This window comes from Zingiber officinale, chromosome 8B, assembly GCF_018446385.1.
Source record: "Zingiber officinale cultivar Zhangliang chromosome 8B, Zo_v1.1, whole genome shotgun sequence".
Lineage (NCBI taxonomy): Eukaryota > Viridiplantae > Streptophyta > Magnoliopsida > Zingiberales > Zingiberaceae > Zingiber > Zingiber officinale.
In genome coordinates, this window is record NC_056001.1 from 22,583,807 (window position 1) to 22,604,649 (window position 20,843).

The window sequence follows — 20,843 nt, forward strand, 5'->3', positions numbered from 1 at the left end:
ATTTCTTCTATTTCATATCATTTTTGGCGCTACTTTGATACAGAATAATATTTTTTAAACTATAATGAAATCAGAGTATACAAAAAAATTTATTAACAAGTCGTATTTCATCATATTTTAACAAAAAAATGTGAAACAAAACGAAATCAGAGTAGAATTCAAGCGTATTTCACGCAGTATAGCTTTCAAATTTTATTGAAAAACTGAATCTGAAATCCATATTTTCTTTTAGATGGTACTATAGAATTGATATACAGAATCAGGTTTTAATGGCATAACAAAATCTATAAGTTCCGAGAATAATTCATGGAAAATGGTAAACAAAGTTAGAAAATTATATCAGTTCGATGTAGAGCCCCAATGGAACACGCGAGTCCAAGAGGATTAAAACTAAGCGTGTAACGAAGAGCTGCGTCGATTTCCCGAGCATGTAACTGTAACAGCAATTGGATTTCTCCCGCTGTTACCTGACTAATGCACGGATGAATTTGCCAAAAACGAACTAGCGTTTAAAGATAAACAAAAACTCAGATCGACCAGGAAGAAAATGTTAGATGGATGGAAAGAAGCAACAAGAGGAAACAAAACTCAGATCGAACAGACGCAGAGACTAAAAACATCGGATCAGCCACAGTAGCGAGATCAGAGAAGATATATCACCCGCTCGGATCGGCCATGCGATCCGCGAGATTAGCTTCGCCTGATCACAGGACTCGATCGTCGATGGAGTAACCGATGAGAAGACCGAATCGCCGACGCCACTGCGTGGACATATGAAACAGATTGGACGAACAAGGCAAAACAGATTGACGGAGAGGTCGCCGCCATACGAGAGAGGAAGACGAAGTTGGAGGCGGACGTTAGAGAAAGTTCAATATTTATAGAGTCGTCGGATAACCTAATCGAATTTGGACCGAAAGTTTTGGGCCCATTTAAAAGCCCATTAGATCGTTTAGGGGATAACCCACGTTGGCTACGGAGGTCGGAATGTGCCAATGTCACATAGATGAGAGCCTTCGCCAGGCGGGTGCCTCAAATTATGCACCTCGCGGTTCCGCCCTCGAGCCCCTCCCCACCCCACCCCTTGCTCACAACCTTCGCCGGATTATGCCAGCGCGGCGCGTTCTCCGACGCCATCGCCGCCATGGCCTCGCTCGACGCCCTCGGCCTCTCCGCCGACTCCATCTCCTACTCCAACCTCATCAAACTCTGCGTCCGGCACCGCGCCGTCGAGCAAGGTCGGCTCGTGCATCTTCACCTGACGTCAGGCTGCCGTGCTCCGGAGTTGTTCCTCTGCAATTCCCTGATGGGCATGTACGTCCGGTTCGGCCTCATGGACGAGGCGCGGCAGGTGTTCGACGCTATGCCTGTGAGAAATGTGGTGTCTTGGACTACTATGATCTCGGCGCTGACCAATCTCAAGCTGGATGAAGAGGCTCTAAGGCTTCTGAATTCGATGCAAAGAGAAGGAATTGCGCCTAATATGTATACTTTCTCATCGGTTCTCAGAGCTTGTCCCACTTCAGCGTCTCTCCGGTCGATTCATGGTTGTATCCTGAAGCATGGCTTGGAGTCGGACGCCTTCGTGAGAAGCTCCCTGATCGACGTCTACTCCAAATTTGGTGACTTGGACTATGGATACAGGATTTTTAACGAGACGGCCACTCCCGATTTGGTGGTTTGGAATTCCCTCATTGGGTGCTTCGCGCAGGGTGGAGATGGATACATGGCCATCAACCTCTTCACCCAGATGAAGAAAGCTGGGTTCTTTGCGGACCAAAGCACGCTAACTAGCGTTTTGAGAGCTTGCACAGGGATGGTTCTGCTTGAGATGGGGAGGCAAGTCCACGTCCATGTACTCAAGTATAACCGTGATTTGATTCTTAGCAATGCGCTACTAGATATGTACTGCAAGTGTGGGGATTTAGAGGAAGCACACGAGGTGTTCTGTCGAATGCCAGAGAAGGATGTGATCTCGTGGAGCACCATGATCTCAGGCTTGGCACAACATGGAAGAAGCAGCGATGCCTTGACGCTTTTCGAGTCCATGAAGGTCTTTGGCCCCAAACCCAACCATATCACCATTCTCGGCGTTCTCTTTGCCTGTAGCCATGCTGGTCTTCTGGAAGATGGTTGGCTCTATTTTAGATCAATGAGGCAGCTTTGGGGTATAGAGCCGGGAAGGGAGCATTATGGTTGCATGGTCGATCTACTAGGAAGAGCTGGGAAGCTGGATGAGGCTGTGAAGTTCATTGCGGATATGAATTTCGAACCCGATATAGTCATCTGGAGAACACTCCTCGGAGCTTGCAGAGTGCACAAGAATGCAAATTTAGCAGCATATGCAGCTAACCAGGTTCTGAGATTGGAACCTGAGGACGAAGGCTCGCACATACTTCTGTCGAACATCTACGCGGACTCTCACCAATGGACTGAAGCGGAGCAAGTGCGAATGTCCATGAGAGACCGTCGAGTGAAGAAAGAACCAGGCCGCAGCTGGATTGAATTAGGCAAGATAATCCATGTGTTTGTTGCGGGAGACATGTCGCACCCACAAGCAGACGGCATTGCAAAGGAGCTAAGCAAACTGCTTAGAAGAACAACCACATTGGGATACATTCCGGATACAGATTTTGTGCTGCATGATGTAGGAGAAGAGCAAAAGGAAGATTCGCTCCGGTATCACAGCGAGAAGTTAGCAATTGCATTCGGAGTGATGAACTCGAGCGGAGTTAAGCCGATCAGGATAATGAAGAACTTGAGGATTTGCGGCGATTGCCACACTTTCGCAAAGCTCGTTGCCAAGTCGGAGAGGGTGACCATCATAATCAGGGATCATGTTCGGTTTCACCACTTCAAGGATGGAGTTTGTTCATGTGGAGATTATTGGTGATGGCATTTCCATCGATAGAGCAGCAAAAGAGCTCTTCTGTAATAGCTGCTGTGACCACTGGTCGAGGTGCGATAAATAAATCCTGACACGTTTAACGCAGGGCACATGCGCGCTGAGAAATTACGAAGCGATGGATCGAATCGGAATCTTCCTGTTGACCATTTTAGATATCTTATGAAAATAACGGATCGATCGGCCTCAATCTCTATGTAAATGTCTGCCTTAATTTTTGGTGTCCGTCGGAGATTAAAATTTTACGTTAAAAAAAATGGATTTAGTCCCTGCAAAAGTAGAAATTGTTTTCGTCCACCCTCTCGCTCGCTGTCTCTCCGCTTTTCCTTTCTTTCCTTCTTGACCCACCTTCCAAAACCAAACGAAACCCTTTCTGCTTCCTTTCCTCTCTCTCTCTCCCCCTTCGCAAAACCTCGCTTTGAATCGGTAGATAGACGGTGGCGACGGCCATGGCGGGGAAGCCGGTCAAGTTAGAGGAGATGGTCGCGAAGAAGCTGGCGCTGTGGCACACCCGCACGTTCCGCCCCATCATGACCCACGACGAGTTGGAGCCCCTCATGGCCGCCGCCGGCTTCGTCCCCCTCCCCATCTGTCCGCCGCCGCTGCCGGAAGAACAGCTACAGCAGCAGCCGTCGGTGGTCACCTGGCGGGAGTATGCGTCGCGGTCGGAGGCGGCGGCGCGCGGCGGGAGGGGGAAGGGGAGGAGGCGCGGCGCCGGGGCCGGGGTGGGTCCCCGGCCGCGCCTGCCCTATCCCCGCATCGACGGCCTGCACCTGACGACCTACAAGGCCTTCTTTTTGGCCCTCGAGTTCTACCTCGGCCCCACCCTCGTCCCCAACCTCTTCCACGTCAGGTGAGACCTGAGATGAGAGAGAACGGTTCCTCCGCTATCAAGATCGCGACTTTTTATTGAAAAGCAATCAAATCAACGAATTTGATCGAGTTGCTCAACCACTCATCTCTTCTCAACGTTGAATTTGTCAAGTGATTTGTCGTCGTTCTGTTCCAGGACCATGTCGCTGACGAGAACGCAGGACCGTGTGTTCGAGAAATGCTACCGCCCCATGAAGGACTGCGACTTGGAGGACGAAGGCATCCTCGTGTTCCGCGATGGAACCATCGATCACATCACGAGGATCACCATCAGCCAATACGGTGGCGATGAGATCGACGACGACAAGCACGGCGGCGGCAGTGCTTCTGCCATCAGCTGCGCAGATAACTCCGTCAAGACCGCTGTCAACTTATTCAACTTGGTACCTCTCAAGGATCTTTTCCCAACTGACAACGTTGTAAGCTCTTGATCATACCGCCATGAAATAATGAGTTGGAAGTGTATTTTTTTCCCTTTTTTATTTTGTTATTTTTAGGATGAGATTTTTGAAGGATCATGATCATATCTTTTTTCCAGTTATCCGTTTCTCACAGTTCATAGAGAATGGAAGTGCAATGCAGAAGAACCAAAACGGATTAACAGCCAAAGAAGATAATGAACACATGCACCAGCAGTCACATTTATACAAGATTTTAACTACAAATCTTACTGAAGACTACGCTAACAAAGGCACACGTTTAGATCGAGTCGAGTGTTAATACACATGCAATAGCAATACCTTTTATACAGAAGTTTGGCTGCTTCTCAGGCATTAGTAGAACAAACAGTACATTAGATTAGCAGTGAAACATGACCTAATGAAATCTAACACAAACTACAACCGAATCCCTAATAGTTTACTAAAAAAAACAAACTTCGATCAACTAGCACAACAATGGGAGGAGCAGAAGAACCAACCAGATGAAACAGCAGTAATTCGTTTCGAGTCACTAAAGACTAGGCCTAAAGGGGGGCATAATCAGCAACTCATTTCCATGGGATGTTAGGCAATCCCTGCTGGTTGCCATTGTTGCATGTCCCAGTACTGTGATTGAATGGGCTCCCAGGTCCGCCTGAGGATTCGCTCAGGGTGCCGCGTGATGGTGGGCTGTGGGCCATCATCCCCCCTACTGGTGCAAGTTTTTCAGGAGCAGACATCGGTTCTCCAGGAACACTCTGCTTCTGTTCTTTCTTCCCGTCAGCAATGAAGCTCCCCACGACAACCTGCAGTGAAACACACAGTTTGAATTTATTAACGGCAAAATTTATCAATGGTTGAATCAGGAGAGAAACAAGCTAGTTTAAGAAAAGAACACAGAACTAAGTTGAAATTCATGTCGACCTAAGAGTAGTAATATAGTATAAAGGATTATTTATAATACATTATTCACAACTCTGCTTCCTCCAGTTCAACACAAATTGGGATAAAAAAAATTTCTAGTTTAGGAAATTAGACAGAAGAACATTTGAATGTTGATCCTTGAAAGGATGTATGAACAGAGTTAAATAGGCTATCTGTTGAAGATGCACGTAGATGGGAAGAAAGAAGCATGGGGTTGTACATTACAAACTACAGAAACATGTACGAATTAAGCAAATCATGTAGATGAACTCAGTAAGAGACTAGGAGCGCGCAAAGTTATCAATTATTATCACGAGGAACCACGTGCATTTTACTATAAATTGACTTGGATGAGTATGAGGTTTGTGTTGAATCAGGATTTGAAGACACAAAAAACAAAAGAAATCTCTTGCACATAAAATTCTTTTTTGATAACATGAACCATGGAGAAGATTATGAGCTCCTGCATGCATGACATGATAATAGTCTAGCAAAGGACCCAGTGAACAGAAAGTAGATGACCTGAACCGGAGAAGCTGCAGTCAACATTCCAGCCACTCCGCCACCCAACACACGGCCATCAGGACCAGAAAGTGAAACACTCAATCCACCTGTACGACTTCGTTGTCCTCCATTCTCTGTAAGTAGAAATGAGCCTGACAGTGACAATATCTCAAATCGTCCCTGCAGGGAAGATATAGATCTAAAATTATTGCAGAGCAACAACAGCAGTAAACATGTTTGTTAATGTGTAAAAGAATAAATAAATAAATAGAACTCCATTTTTTTGAACGTTTGACCATGATCCTACAAAGCATAACTTACTATGAATACTCATAGACTTGCATGACTATTCTAGCATAACTAGCATAGTTAATTTAGGATGTTTTATGTCATTCTATTATAGATGATTCGGATTAGTAGTCAGTTGGAAAAAAAACTTCATGCACTTTCAAGCAGGAAATGAGAAAAAATAAAGTAAAATGTGAAAACTATCATTTGGCAGTTTAATCACCGACCTCATAAGTTACAGTGCCACCTGAAGTTGCCGCTTGACGTAATGTTACATTAGATATCGCACCATTTGCTGAAAGAATGCAAACAGCACGAGGACCATGCTGAGAAAAGGACATTATTTTTGACGATACATCCTGAAAGCAAACATCATATAAATATTAGAAGACTAATGTCTTGAGAAAGAACTTAAACTAGTTATAGGGATTTAAACTGAAACCTCAATCAGCAAGAGAGTCCATATTGAGTCTCATAACACATCAGCTATAGGGATTTGAACAGATACCTCAATTAGCAAGATCGTGTATATTGAGTATCATAACACATCAGATACAAATTGTTCTATATAAAAGATCCACTACAAGCACAAGTCTACTCCAATCAGTAAGCCAGGATAGAACTACAACTAAGCCCATGTGTAGATGGCTCTCCGTTGCATTTGTCCAATTGTCAATGCCACCACAAGCCAGGTAAACTTCGGTCAATTCATGGGCATGGCCCTTACATGCATTGGATCATGCACAACCATTCCCAGAAAAATAGTTATACTACAACCAAGTTTCGAGGTCCTTAGCCACTCACAAGATTTTGTACTCTTTAGACTAAGTAACATTTAATCTCGGGCCTGTCATCCCTTTGACATAGTCAGCAATGTGGGACTACTGCAACCCCTAAATCTGCTCCTGCAACTCCTTAATGAAGGTTCCTTGGATCTCACACAACGCTTCATAAGCATGATTTGATGTCTCCGTCAGAGCATCCATTAACTTGAACCATGACAAGGATCATCTCCATGCAAGATAATCGATCTCCCAAGTTAGTGAATGCCACCTTCCAACTTCGGCTGGGAAGAGCAGGATCACCACCTACACACGCTTGGTCACTCATGGGTCATGGCTCTAATACCACCTATCATGCTAGATTGTTTAGTATACTTGTTTAATCCATCAATGCAGTCCTAAATTTCAGTCATAGCCGCCCACCTGACCAAACACACAATGCAATATGAAACTTGTATTGCTTGCAAATAGATTATACACACACTTATCACAGAGGATAAGCAGCCTTTCTATAGAATTAAAGAGAATAGGGGACCAATGTGGTCAGGTTTGAAAGTCGCATAACCACCCATCATAACTACTGGAATCCCTTAACCATGCAACCCGCACAACCTCCTAACAAGTCCATGTGTGGTGTGCCCATGTATGCAAACTCAGGTCTAGTCAAAGAGACTATAATCCTTGGTTTGTGGCACAAGGATACTTGTCAACTGAAATTTTAATGCCCAATTAGAAAAAAAAACATCTTATTAACAATCAATAATGCATACCAGCGAAATATTATACAGCATCAAAATGCATGTGTATCTTCGAAGCACACAAAATATTATCAAAGAAACTTTGGGCATGATGTTCATATGAATATGTAGTGAATCTGATATTAAAGTCTTAACAGAATAAGCTTATCGACTTTTCTAATGGGAAACACAAGTAGAAATTAAAAAGAATGAACAATAGACAATCTCGAGAAGTTTAAGACAAATTATATTTTTGCAAGTACGTTAACATTGAACCATAAAAGTTGCATCTGGAGACAAGCAGATAAACCTACTAACTAATAGCAGTTTTATAGTTATATTCATCTATCAGCATCTACTGTTGAGATAAACAAGAAACTAGACTGGAGGCGTTTGAACCTATTATTATCAGAGATGTTGCAAGCAAACAATAAATCATTAAAAGAAAGTGGAATTTTTGAAGCAATTCACCTTATGATGGGCACATAATCCACCTTTTTTATGAATGATCATCATTGATATGGAAAATACCGAAGAAAAATATTAAAGAGAGCAGATGGCCATCAAACATTATAAATACGGGAAGAAATTACTCATCCTAGACATTATGTAATCGAGGTACCTCTCCTGCCTTCACAGTAATAACATGAGGTGTAAAACCAATCCCAGCTGATCCTACAAGTGAAATAAAATAACCTTCATTATTTTTGAGTTACGTAAAAGGAGAAGTGGATATGTGGCTAATAAAAAATTAAAAATCTTTAAGAAATTTAAGGTGCACACATTTAAATGATCACAGGCATACAAAGAAGAAAACTATTTAAAAGACTAAATAAATTGAACCCTTACAAAGAAGGGCACTCAACAAGTTACAGTTTGTCAAGTGTTTGCATTTTTAAGAAGTGCTCCAAATTAAAACAATAAATTAATGACCACAGGAATTAAGGTGATAAAACTTCTATAACTGATGCACAATCTAACTTCGAAATTATTTACTATAAACTTTTAGATATTAAAAGCAAATATTGCATTATATCAACAAAGCAAACACTTAAAAAATATACAAGTGTCTAATGGTATTTTGATGGATGTCAATAAGACTATCAAATCTACCAGAATCTTGGGTCACCACCAAATCAAGTCGGCCTTGTTTATTCCTTTGAGGAGACTGTTCCATCCCAACCATATTTAGAAAATATTCTCCAATCAGTTAGGCACCAAAAAAATATACCAATATCTAGGTTTTGTGTTGTTGTGGAATACCTTTTAGTCTCCAATCTCTTTTTTATTGTGTGCTTAAAGAGGAAGCAGGAGTCGGAGAGAAGGCAAGTAGTAAAATTTATCTTCCTCTCAATTTGACCAATCTTGTTTACTCGCACAAACTGAAAAGAATTCTTATGACATTGTTAGAGACAAACTTTTGCCTCCATTTTTGTCAAATTGGGTGGAAAAGCAGAGGAAGTAAACGAAGTTAAAAACCTTCCCCTCTCCTCTCCCTTCCAAGCAAACAAGAGAAATAAGAAAGTTCATTTATTTCCTACTCTTCCTCCTATTTGGCTATTTCCATCTATGTAAACACAAAATATATATATATTAAGAAAATTTGGCAGAATGTTCCACGAAAAAGGAGCAATTAAAATAAAAAATAATTGTTTTTGCTTGTTAAATATATTTTTTCAAGTTTTTTTTTTCCCATTTGAGATTCTGTTTTGGTTTAGAAAAATGATTTTTTTTTTTCATGAAGCTCATTCAGCATTAGAACTACTGCTCAAATCAGTTCCTATTGTGCAGCATTGGAACCCTAGTGAATGAAACATTTGATCAGAACCATGGATAGAAGATATAAACAATGTACACAGAAGATTACCTAAAGCAGCCAGCTGCTGCTTCTTCTTGGAGTTATAAGGCCGGCGCTTCACCGTTGCTCCAGTTGGTGAAGGGGTTAAAGCAAGAGCCATTGTGCCATCAGGGGCGTACTTTCTCGGTCGCCCTCGTTTCCGCTTCAGTGAATCCCCGGTGTTGATATTCAAGCCTTGTGCAGGCAAACCTAAAGAGGGAAGTTCAATACTCCCACTGCCCCCTCCCCCTCCGCCTCCTCCTTCGTAAGCAGAGGCAGCAGGAACAAAAGGAGGAGCAGGAACAGGAGAAGAAGCAGGAGCGGGAGAAGTGTTCGTGGTAGTGGTAATCGGCTTGTATAACGCCGTTCCATCCTGCGAATAAACCAATCGCATACTCTGCATCGGCGACTGGGTTTGCACTGGGCTTTTCTGGACGCCGGAACTGAACGGCACAATTCCTGGCTCTGATCTCACTTCCATGGGAAAAATGATGAAGCTCGAAGTATATTAGCAGGCCAAACTAAATCCTACAAACCCAAAGACTCCCGAGGAAGCACAGAACTACGTAAGATCACGCCCAGACTCGCGCGTGTAGTCAATGATCTAATTCTGAAGACGTTTCCGCATGCTCCTGAAAGTTCGCTACTGAGAGAACATGGAGCAAAAAAAGGAGACAGATCAGTAGAAAGTTTGAATTTTTACCACAAGAAACAACTCGGACAAGCTCAAAGTCACAGATGCAAGTAGTAACTCGAGCACCCTCAAAACCCTAATCATCGACGAAGTCCAATCTTCACTTCGATAACAAACAAGAACCATAAAAGCGGCGTAGCTGGCAGCAACAGAATGATCAAGCCACAAGACAGTGCAAAAAAAAAAGTGGAAAATGGACTAACAAAGCTAAACTAAGCCTCTAAGCCTAGACCTAATGCAAAACAGTAAAAAGAAAAAGAAAAAAGAAAAAAAGAAGAAGAAAAACAAATCTAAAGTTTATCTAAACCGCAGAAATTCCTCAACCACACAAACGAAGTTAATCCCCAAAGTTCCTTTTTTTCACCTTGCTTTCCCGCAAAAACAAAAAAAAAAACGAATTTCGAGCGGAAAATGCCGAGAAAATACCGAAAAATAGCGAAACTATGATGAAAAAACTACTACTCCGCAGAGAAAAAAAGAAATAAACAGAAGTAAATTAAAAAAAAAAACCTAATTCGTGGACGTGCTCCAAAGCCTCGCCAGGACAGCTCACTCACGCCAAACTTGCAAAAGGGTGAAAATCCTTCCCTAATATTTCTCCCACTCCTTTCTCATAATCATTTCTTTTAACAATTTCCAAAAAGGAAGCTCACTGGAAAACGGAAAGTAGAAAATTTATACCATTTTTTAATAATAAATTTACAATAACAGCTACCATCTTATCGGGAAAAAAAACAATTTTTATTCTCAATCGACCGTCAAAATTGATCAACTCCCTATAAAAAAAAACAAAAAAATACTTAAAAGATAAGTCGGATAAACAAGCCATTTGCTCTGACGCAATATTTTTTAAATATTATTTAATGACCTTGTGTGGACCATAAAACACACACACAAAGCCCGCTCCGGCATCACTGACTTCGCGTGGAGATGCGCGCGCACGAATCTCGACGTTGGCGTTGTCGTACGACCGGTGCAGTTTCCTAAATAAATGTCCCCCTCGCCGCTCTGATGCTACATTTAATTTAATAAATGGGTCTTGTAATTAATATTTACTAAAATCTTTGCAAATATTATATTAATGGAAATTTCCGTTTACGTTATTTATTTTTTTTTAAAGGAAAAGTGACAAAAGCATCGCGTGATATATCGACCCCCATTTTCACAAAGGGCGGGATGAATTAAGGCGGCTTACGAATTGACTGCCACATGCAGACGATAAATTAAATGAATAGTCTCAGTCTTTTTCGGCGTGACGATATAATAATGAGAAAAAAAAAAAAAAAGGAGATAAGACTGAAAAAAGATCACATGCAAAATATAGCCACGCTTTTGCTTCTCCACAGGAATAATATTATTATTTTTATGTTAATTTCAATTACGTTCTCTTAAAAGTATTCCTGCTGTTTACCAAAATTTTCCATAGATTGAATTCAGAAAAAACAAAAATTTTAAAAAACTTCACACTCTGACCGAAGTAAACAGAGTTAGAAGGAAAGAGACAAGGGCTGGTATAGAGGGGAGACCGACTTTGAAAATGAAATGTCGGGGGGTAAATTTAAATATATCTGACTACTTTATGAATTATGCCCGTGTAATTAGGACAATTTACTATTCGGGTTTGGATTCCCGAGAAGTTTGAATTAGGTGGGAATGCAGCGTGTGGCTATGGGTGGTTTGGTTAAATTTAAAATAATGGGGAGGAAACGATAAAAAAGACAAGGGATGGAAGGAGGCATGTGACTGATGCCTCGTTGCTCAAAACAAACACAAACTCCAACCTCTTGGCACCTACTTTGTTTCCTTGTTTACTATAGAGAGTCATAAACATTTTTTTCTAAAAAAAAAACATTTGTTATAATTTCGACAAGTAATATATTTGGGGGAAGGGGAGTGATAATCAAATGAAACTAAAATATTGAGCTGTTAAATTTAACCAAGTTTTGGAGTGATTAAATTTGAAAAAAAAAATAATAAACCAGCGCCCTTTTTAATTTATTATTAAAATAATATTTTATCGAAATAATATTTTATCGAAATAATTTTTATTTTAAGTATTGTGGTAGTAATTATTTATTATAATTATTATAATATAAATATTTAATTTTGATCCATATTAATAATATTAAAGTATTTATACAAAAGTCATATGTATAGAAAGATATTTTTCCCGATTTTATCGGGAATTAATTCTGATCTATTTTTACAAATTAGTGATCGGCTCAACTATATGAGGGTATCCCTTAGTTCGTTCATCGTTAGTAATTTTTTACCATCTGTTCAAGTTAAACTATAATTTAGATGAAAAATAAATTCAAGGGAGCTCGTGCTCAATCACAATTTAATTCTCAGATTTAATGGTGCAGTGGTAGAGTATTCAGGTTGTCACTCAAGTACCCGTGGTTATGACGAATTTACAGAAATTTTTTCTCCAAATAGGACACGCAACTAAAGGAAGTTGGATTCCTGGACTGTCCGTTGTGAGCACTTCTCGATTTATCCTGATAGTCGATGGAAAATTTTTATGGGGTCAAATAAATCATCCTAAACTCGATGTTATCCAACTTGATTAATTATTTTTTCCGTAACAAAAACCAGAGAAGAGATCAAGAAAATATTAAGATAAGAGGTCCTAGACATTGGAGCTCTAATAATACTACGGTAGGAACTATAGCTGTTATTATAACAAATATATATCATAATTACGTATATAATTCTTTCTGATAAATATTGATTATTATTATGTTAAAACAATTATATAATCCTAGCAGCAGATCATAACTTTTATAACTTGCTATGTGATTGTAAGTGTACAACTGTCTAGCGATTATAACATTATAAAAAAATAAGGATATATTTTTTAAAAAACTATATTTGTCGGTCAAATAGGTTAATCAAATAAAGTTAAGTTGATGAAATATGTTGGTCAGCCCAATTTGATTTAGAACAAGGCTAGCTAATCCGGCTAGGTAGTCTAAGATTACTAGTTATATCAGTCCATCTAGTTAGACCCAGTTTGACTGATTATGATAGTTGGATGGATAATAATAATAATAATAATAATAAATCTTAGATGATTGATCAGTCCTATAAAATTTTTTATCAATCTTAAAGGTAAATTAAAAAATACTCATGATAATTTTTTTTTATAAAAATATAAATATTTTATCTGAATGACAATTTGATATATTTTCATGATATTATAATTAGGAATAAATTTGTGTTGATCTTGAGATGAATTGATGAAGATGTTGAAAATGAGTGTATTCATTTTTTTTACTATGAATAAATTACTACCATAGTCAGGAGTAAGTTAAATTACAATTAGGCTAAATCATCTAGATGAGTTAAATTAGCTAGTCTAGATGGTCCCATTTGCAACATTTTTTTTAGGGAAAAACAAGGGAAATAGTTAAATCGGTGGATGGAATCGTTTTTCAGTTTAATTCTAATATCTTCTTCTTCGTTTGAACCGCCCAAATCCACAAAACACTGGAAGCGTTACCTTCGTTTGCCCTACCATTCTCTTTCCTCCTCACTTCCATGGCTTCCTTCGCTTCCCTCGCTCCGCCTCCTTCTCCTCCTCGATATTCTGGTGCTCCCATCGGCCGTTCGAAAGGCCACCACCGCCCCGCTCCGACTCCCTCCCAACACCTGGTTCCCATCCCGCTTCTTTCCTCGTTTCCACGATCGTTCCGATCGCGCAGTCGGCTGATTCCTCCTGCCGTATGCAGTGCTTCTGAGGGAATCATGTAAGGTTGTCCCCGCATTTTGCCCTTTCAATGCTCTGCTGGATCCAATCATCCAAAGAAAACATTATTCCAGGTGTAGCATCCAACAATTCGCAACTAAGAGGAGGAATCTGTTGCTCACGATGTTTCTTGCTTCAGTCTCTCTGCCCTTGGTGGCTACGGATGCTTCAGCTGATACTGGTATTATATTTTTTTATTTCCTACTTCTTTCGGAGTCAGAATTGTTGCTGTGCTGTTTGTTCTTCACTTAAAAATGGTGTTTGACTGCTGCTTTCCAGAGCTTGAGGAGAGTTTTCAGACGTACAAAGACGAAGTGAATAAGTTTCGCATGTCGATTCCAAAAGGTTGGCATTTGCACTCTACAATCAGATAAGACATGCTGTTGTAATAACTCCATGGTGGTCTAGTACCCGTGAAGAATTTGAATTTCTCCTCCTGTTTATTTGCATAATACTCGAGCATAACCTGGAAGTTACCTAGAATAGTCTTCTATAACTCTCTTGCGCAAGCTAGATCATGTTAGATATCATCTAACATGCTGTTGTAACTTCCATGGTGGTCTAGTACCCGTGAAGAATTTGAATTTCTCCTCCTGTTTATTTGCATAATACTTGAGCATAACCTGGAAGTTACCTAGAATAGTCTTCTATAACTCTGTTGCGCAAGCTAGATCATGTTAGATATCATCTTACCAATTTGGAACTGAAAGATGTCGATCTGAAGTTATCATTTCGAGAAAGGAATATGAGAGGTTATCATAAATCATCATCATGCGGATTGATTTGTGTTTTCCACTGCAAGAATACAGTTGGCGTTACCTATACAATCAATAGTGACATTGTGGGGATGTCCTGTAATCCCTCCTATTGTTGAGCCACATAAGGATATATATAAACTTAGAAAAGTTGAAGTAATAGAATTAGGGAAGAACACTATTGAAATGCCCATCTTGATTAGAAATTTGGAATTTGGACGGATAAAACCTTTGGAATGACTCTTTTCTTTACAGTGAGCAAATGCGTTTTTTAAGACATCTATTGAATTATCTTTAAATAATAAAAATCGAAATTCAAAAAAGCATTAAAATTGAAACTGAATTATATTTTTAATTTGGTACACTATGTCAGAAATATGTTACATTTGGCATTGGGTCTGCATCCCTAGCATTCAACTATTTCTTTGCAAAACGAAAAAGGTAAAAAGTCTTTCTTATGAACCATCATTTTTGTTCCCTTTGTATTTCTAGACTATAAATAAGGTGTCAAATAGATATTTTGTGCTTATTGATGGAAAAGAATCAAATGGATGCTTGCAGAGAAACCAATAAACTGAAAATTCTTAAAAATTTTAAGATGCCATGATAATTCTGCAATATCACATTTTTTTCTTTTTTTTTGGCAATTTACCAAAGGGTGCACATAGGTTTCCGAATTGACCAAAAGGTGCACACTACTTTGGTATTTACCAAAGGTTGCATTCCATTATGTGTTTTTCCCATTTTATCCCTTCTGACATATCTAATTTTTTCTCTTTTCTCTTCCATTTTTTGCTCTTTTCTATGCCTGCAACCTCTCTTATCTTTCCTCCCCTCTCTTCTCTTTCCTTTCTCTTTTGTATGCATGCATGCATAACCTGAACCTGATATGCAAATTATATCAGGCACACAACATTTAAGTTCTAGTTGATTTTTTCGATAATATTTTAACACCTTCGGAGAAGCCGAAATAATTAATGGAGGGCACCGTTGGACTCCTTGCAGTCTCAGAAATCCACAGAACATGAAATGATTGTAATCTGATATCTCTATATCGATTAATGAGTTTTGATCGAAATCAACTAATGAACCTAGATAGGTCTGATTGGACTCATTTCAGGTCCTATGGATTTTTGAGGTTGCAAGGAATCCAACAGTGTCCTCCATTGCTTATTTCGGATTCTCTAGAGGTGTTAAAATATTATCGTAAAAATCAGCTGAATGTGGGCCTGATATGAAACCATATTAGGCCTAACGGAATTCATTGATTGCTTCGTACTCATTTACAATGGAAAAACTCTTGTTCGTTGTAAGATTACTTAAGAAAAGGTTGGTATAAATTTGGAGAGTTTGTTTCTACACGAAATTCGAAAACAAATAAAGGAAAGGGAAGATATGGTGGTCAAGTGTAAGCTAATATTGCACGAAAAGCAAAATCATTTTCTCTTAAATGATCTCCAATGGCTTTCTAATGTGGATAGATGAGATTGGTCGAGTGATTGGTTGGTTTTCAATTGGAGATGGAATAAACGTGTTTATCGATTGAAGGACCCCAGACCTAACCTGTGTCTTTTACCTAATAAGGCCTAATATGGTTCTATATCAGGTCCAACGTGGGCCTGATATGAACCATATCAAACCCACAGTTCATATCAGACCCACGTTGGATTGATTTTTTTGATAATATTTTAACACTTCTGAAGAAGTCAAAATAAGCAATGGAGGGCAATGTTGGACTCCTTGCAACCTCAAAAATCTACAAGACCTAAAATGAGTCCAATCGGACCTGTCTAGGTTCATCAGTGGGTTTCGATCAAACCCTACTGATCGATCTAGAGACATTAGATTGCAACTATTTCAGGTTTGTGGATTTCTGAGGCTGCAAGGAGTTCAACGGTGTCATTCATTGATTATTTCGACTTCTTCGAAGGTGTTAAAATATTATCGAAAAAATTAACTAAACCCTAAATGTTGTGGACCTGATATGATTTGCATATCAGTGGGTCTTTATGCATGCAAAAGAGATAGGAAAGAGAAGAGAAGGGAGGAAAGATAAGAGAGGTTGTGCATAGGAGAGAGTAAAGAGAAGAGAGAAAAAAATTAGATTTATCAGGAGGGGTAAAACGGGAAGAGCAAATAATTGAATGCGTCTATTGGTAAATACCAAAGTAGTATGCGTCTTTTGGTCAATTCAGAAATTTGCATGTGCCATTTGGTAAATTGCCTTTTTTTCTTTCCAGGACCAACAGAAATAAGTAAATAAATCAAAGTCTGATTGACAGTGGCATTATTATCATAATAATATCTCAGACTTTTAGATTTCCAGTTTTCAAAGAAAAATAGAAAACTTCATATTGACATTTAGTCTTTGTTTGTTTCAAGAAAAATTGCTTTTAGAAACATATTTTTCCATAATTTTTGGTGTCTGGTTAACAAGGAAAAGACTTTAGTCAATAAAAACATTCAGTCAAAATGGAAAAATATAATATTGACTTGGGAAGCTAACTTTCCCTTTTGCGAGGAGAAAACCATTTCCAAATCATGAAACATAATTTTATCAATATTTTAAAATTAAAATGTTAATTATTTATTTTATGAAATTGATAAATTAAGTTGATAATTTTATTAAGTATTTTGTTATATTAATATTTATATTTACTGAATTTGGGTTGATTTTTCAATTGAAGTCTGGACCATCAGATATTCACCTGACCCTTCTCGCTTTCTTGGTTTTGAAAAGATGTTGGTCATTGCTTGATCTAGTTCGTAGGCCACATTAACAATTGGTTTATACGACTAGATTACTATGGGGGAAGGAAATGCAATATGAAGATGAAAGATGCATATGACCTATCCATGAAATATTTGTAACTTTGGGATATTTTTCTTTCTTTGCCCTTTTATCTTTCTGCATAGCAAACCAAGTCCAGTCTAATGCTCTAACATGCCAATTGGGAGAGTACAATTTTCCATTTTCTTCATTATGATTTATGACCAACCAATGTAGATTCTAATAGTCCTGCTTTACCTGATCACAGATTGGTTAATAGGCACCGGTGACAGTGACGGTAATAGCCTCAAGTCAGTTACAGCGTTTTATCCTAATGAAGCATCTGGTTCTAATGGTATATATCCTTGCTTGAATGTGTGAAATCTTCACTGATTAAACATGCAAATTATTCAACAAATGTAGCTGATGGATTTCTTCAGTCAGTGTTGTAATCACAGGGCTTGGTCCTGACTTTACAAGATTGCAATCTTTTGGAAATGTGGATGCTTTTGCAGAAACGTTGGTAAGCTTTGATCTATCTAATTAAAAAAAAAATGATCCTTAAACTGTGACTTGAATTTTAGTTAGGTCCCTCGAGTAGGTCTATAACTTGTGTATATTTTAAATCGTCTTTCCCTTAGATTTGCTTGACTGCAACTACTGGATCTTTGACATGGCTTTTTTTTACTAAGCATCCTTGTTGCATCCTAGTCAGCATAATGAAAGTGTTCAATATTCGGTGGCTAAGTCAAGAGTCAGTCTAACAATATATGATCAGAGTGGACAGATGCAAGTTTTGTGACTAAACTAAAAGAATGCACAGACCTATTTGAAATCTGGGTGATATTTTAGGGTGATTAATCTGTTTTAAATTTCTAGTGTTATGGAATACCAGTTCCTTTTTTAATTCATTGTGTATCATGCCTTCTTGTCCAGGTTAGCGGTTTAGATAGAAGCTGGAGAAATCCTCCAGGTGTCGCAGCAAAGCTGATCGATTCTAAAGCTGCAAATGGTACGCACTTGTAGGCTATATTGAAATGAGCAATCATGGACTTATACTTCACTAGAGTACTTCTAATGAACAGGATTGTATTATATCGAATATACATTGCAAATTCCCGGCGAAAAACGCAGACACATACTAACTGCCCTCGGTGTAGCATCAAATGGTTGGTATAACAGGCTCTACACAGTCACAGGACAGGTTTGCTTTATTTCTATCACCTTACGTCCATGATCCTGTTTGGTTTATTTGTTTGAGATTCCAAGAATTAGATATCTATTCTTTTGCAGTACATGGAGGATGAAGCTGAAAAGTACCAGCCTTCTATTGCAAAGGTAAGTCATATTATAGTCAGTCTTTGATTGCCATTCTTCAATCGCTCTTACAAGAACACTTCCTATTCTCAGACCGTATCATCGTTCAGATTCATATGAGTAATGGGATTCTTATACGCCGGCTATCAACTGCCACGCCAACAATCCCACCCCAACCTGATTGCTTTTTCACGCATTTAATATTATATCCCTTCCCTCTTCGAAACTTGTATGCATGTTACTTGAAAATATTCATGTTCTTCGCAACTTATGCTGTAAATGCCTGTGCAATAGTTCTTTAACACACTGTGAATTTTTATTGATTGTAGAACGTATGAAATGCGAATATCTGCTGACAAAGCAATGGCAGCATGATTTTTCTCCATGCCCTATCAGTAAGTGTGTTTGTAAGTTTTCATTGCTTTCGTTGTTACAGCGCTTAAAAATGAGAAACATCACAATCTTGATCTCCTTGAAATTATCAATTTGAGTTACTTCAAGGAAGTATCTGAATATTGTCAATCAATCATTAAGTTAAGATTCAAAAATTTGGCCAAGGAACTTTTGGTTTGGTGCAATCATTTTTTGCTGAAATCAGTTTCTCAGGTAAGGCCTTTGTGCCTTTAGCAAATAATTTAACATTATTTTAAAGATATGTGTTTTTCTGTTATTCTTAGAATATATTGATTAGAGTTAAAAAAGAAGCATCTGTTTTTTTTTTGTTCAGACGAAAAAATTATAGTGATATAAGAAATAGTTATTATTCTTTTCTTTGGAGAAATGATTCATAATTTTCAGGTACCTACATACCCTCTGGATTATAAAAATTTATTGATTGATTTAAATGAGCCTTATCTATTTAGTAGAGGGAATCTATATAAATCAATCAATTTTATTGGTTGATTTAAATGAACCCTATCTATTTAATAGATGCAATTTATATAAATCAATCAGTATAATAGTTCATTTGGCGATCCAAAAAATTTGCTCTCCATAATCAATCAGTATAGTGGTTCATAATTATGTTTTTTAAATATAATTTGATCGTTAAAAACGATTTAAACAAAAAGAAGGATTTATTTAGATAGCCACTAGATATTTTGTATATACGAGATGCGAGAACTCTAAATTCAAGTGGGTCTTTTAAAAAAATTCACCTTTTAAAATTTGAATTTAAGGTATACAGAAAAAATGATAAAAATTAGAATAATACTTTATCTTTATCATCATCATAAACAAACTGTGTTAAAAAATAAAAAGAATATTCTCTATGCCAATGTTACGACGGAAGTATCTCATCTTCGATTCTAGATATTTTGTATATACGAGATGCGAGAACTCTAAATTCAAGTGGGCCTTTTAAAAAAAATCACATTTTAAAATTTGAATTTAAGGTATACAGAAAAAATGATAAAAATTAGAATAATACTTTTATCTTTCTCATCATCATAAAAAAGCTGTGTTAAAAAATAAAAACAATATTCTCTATGCCAATGTTACGACGGAAGTATCTCAGATTTTCAAAATAAATAAATAAATATATATATATATATATATATAAAAGTTTTAAATAAGACTTTAGTCTCATATCGGCAGAGTGCTTAGGGCTATAAACGAGCCGAGTCGAGCCGAGTTTTGGGGTGTTCAAACTTGTTTAATAAGATAACCGAGCCGAGCCGAGTTTAAAATGAACCAAGCTTTTGAAATGAGTGTTCAAGCTTGGCTTGGTTTATTTTTTATGAGCTTTAAAGCTTGGCTTGAGCTTGGTTCATTTAGATGTTATCAAGCTCTCAATTCAAGCTTGGCTTGAGCTTGGTTTGAGCTTGGTTCGTTTAGATGTTATCAAGCTCTCAATTCAAGCTTGTTTGATTGTTTGAAACTTTTAATTGTTTAATAGATTATTAAGATTGATAATTTAAATTTATTTATTTATTTTATTTTATTGTTTATTTAGCATATTGAACAGATTTTTATTAATAAATATGGTTCGTGAACATTGTTCACGAACGTTAACGAGCTGAACACATATGTGTTCAAGCTTGTTTGTTTAGCTTAACGAGCTGTTCAAACTTGTTTGTTTAATTAATTTTATGTATATTAAACGAACATAAACAATCTCTATCAAGCCGAACACCAAGCTTGTTCACGAACGCTTGGTTCATTTACAATCCTAAGAGTGCTCATGATAGCAATCGGGTGTCACTCAGTTCGTCGTGATCATCAGTGCTTGGTGGAAATCACGGTCAACCGTTGTATTCTAGCAAACAGACGACCCTACTGAGCCTCG

At 38.1% G+C, this 20,843-nt stretch overlaps 4 protein-coding genes across 7 annotated transcripts; 3 read left to right on the top strand and 1 right to left on the bottom strand.

Moving 5' to 3' along the window:
* Window positions 1–999: 999 nt before the first annotated feature.
* Window positions 1,000–2,893, top strand: LOC122016840 (pentatricopeptide repeat-containing protein At2g03880, mitochondrial-like). The gene has a single exon (XM_042574264.1). The coding sequence runs from the start codon at window positions 1,007–1,009 to the stop codon at window positions 2,891–2,893; it is 1,887 nt and encodes a 628-aa protein (XP_042430198.1). The 5' UTR covers window positions 1,000–1,006.
* Window positions 2,894–3,354: 461 nt separating this feature from the next.
* Window positions 3,355–3,762, top strand: LOC122016841. The gene has a single exon (XM_042574265.1). It carries the CDS (start codon window positions 3,355–3,357, stop codon window positions 3,760–3,762), a length of 408 nt encoding a protein of 135 aa, XP_042430199.1.
* A 687-nt stretch (window positions 3,763–4,449) lies between these two features.
* Window positions 4,450–10,632, bottom strand: LOC122015070 (AT-hook motif nuclear-localized protein 10-like). 2 transcript variants are annotated; one of them, XM_042571740.1, is made up of 6 exons: window positions 10,474–10,632; window positions 9,300–9,915; window positions 8,055–8,107; window positions 6,141–6,272; window positions 5,644–5,805; window positions 4,450–5,003 (listed from the first exon to the last, which is right to left on the bottom strand). In XM_042571740.1, the coding sequence occupies exons 2-6, from the start codon at window positions 9,748–9,750 to the stop codon at window positions 4,767–4,769; spliced, it is 1,035 nt and encodes a 344-aa protein (XP_042427674.1). In that variant the 5' UTR covers window positions 9,751–9,915; window positions 10,474–10,632; the 3' UTR covers window positions 4,450–4,766. The 2 variants fall into 2 exon arrangements, with proteins under 2 accessions (XP_042427674.1, XP_042427673.1); XM_042571739.1 differs by lacking the exon at window positions 10,474–10,632 and adding an exon at window positions 9,973–10,197 and having other exon boundaries at window positions 9,300–9,901.
* Window positions 10,633–13,416: 2,784 nt separating this feature from the next.
* LOC122013435 (psbP domain-containing protein 3, chloroplastic-like) lies at window positions 13,417–19,117 on the top strand. 3 transcript variants are annotated; one of them, XR_006120578.1, is made up of 10 exons: window positions 13,418–13,715; window positions 13,789–13,895; window positions 13,994–14,059; window positions 17,508–17,594; window positions 17,680–17,762; window positions 18,176–18,251; window positions 18,325–18,443; window positions 18,533–18,577; window positions 18,650–18,785; window positions 18,886–19,117. XR_006120578.1 is itself a non-coding variant. In XM_042569723.1 (9 exons), the coding sequence occupies exons 1-9, from the start codon at window positions 13,507–13,509 to the stop codon at window positions 18,892–18,894; spliced, it is 801 nt and encodes a 266-aa protein (XP_042425657.1). In that variant the 5' UTR covers window positions 13,417–13,506; the 3' UTR covers window positions 18,895–19,117. The 3 variants fall into 3 exon arrangements, 2 of the variants coding, with proteins under 2 accessions (XP_042425657.1, XP_042425656.1); XM_042569723.1 differs by lacking the exon at window positions 18,650–18,785 and having other exon boundaries at window positions 13,417–13,715; XM_042569722.1 differs by having other exon boundaries at window positions 18,650–18,941.
* The last annotated feature ends 1,726 nt before the right edge of the window (window positions 19,118–20,843 follow it).

What these genes read in the sequence shown, in the direction of transcription:
- LOC122015070 (XM_042571740.1), bottom strand. Translation starts at nt 9,750, where the DNA reads ATGGAAGTGAGATCAGAGCCAGGAATTGTGCCGTTCAGTTCCGGCGTC. An exon ending in GTGGCACTGTAACTTATGAG is followed by an intron (nt 5,806 to 6,140) that starts GTCGGTGATTAA and finishes TCTTCCCTGCAG; the next exon opens with GGACGATTTGAGATATTGTC. An exon ending in CTGCAGCTTCTCCGGTTCAG is followed by an intron (nt 5,004 to 5,643) that starts GTCATCTACTTT and finishes GTTTCACTGCAG; the next exon opens with GTTGTCGTGGGGAGCTTCAT.
- LOC122016841 (XM_042574265.1), top strand. Translation starts at nt 3,355, where the DNA reads ATGGCGGGGAAGCCGGTCAAGTTAGAGGAGATGGTCGCGAAGAAGCTG.
- LOC122016840 (XM_042574264.1), top strand. Translation starts at nt 1,007, where the DNA reads ATGAGAGCCTTCGCCAGGCGGGTGCCTCAAATTATGCACCTCGCGGTT.
- LOC122013435 (XM_042569722.1), top strand. Translation starts at nt 13,507, where the DNA reads ATGGCTTCCTTCGCTTCCCTCGCTCCGCCTCCTTCTCCTCCTCGATAT. An exon ending in TGAAGCATCTGGTTCTAATG is followed by an intron (nt 17,595 to 17,679) that starts GTATATATCCTT and finishes GGATTTCTTCAG; the next exon opens with TCAGTGTTGTAATCACAGGG. An exon ending in CGATTCTAAAGCTGCAAATG is followed by an intron (nt 18,252 to 18,324) that starts GTACGCACTTGT and finishes TCTAATGAACAG; the next exon opens with GATTGTATTATATCGAATAT.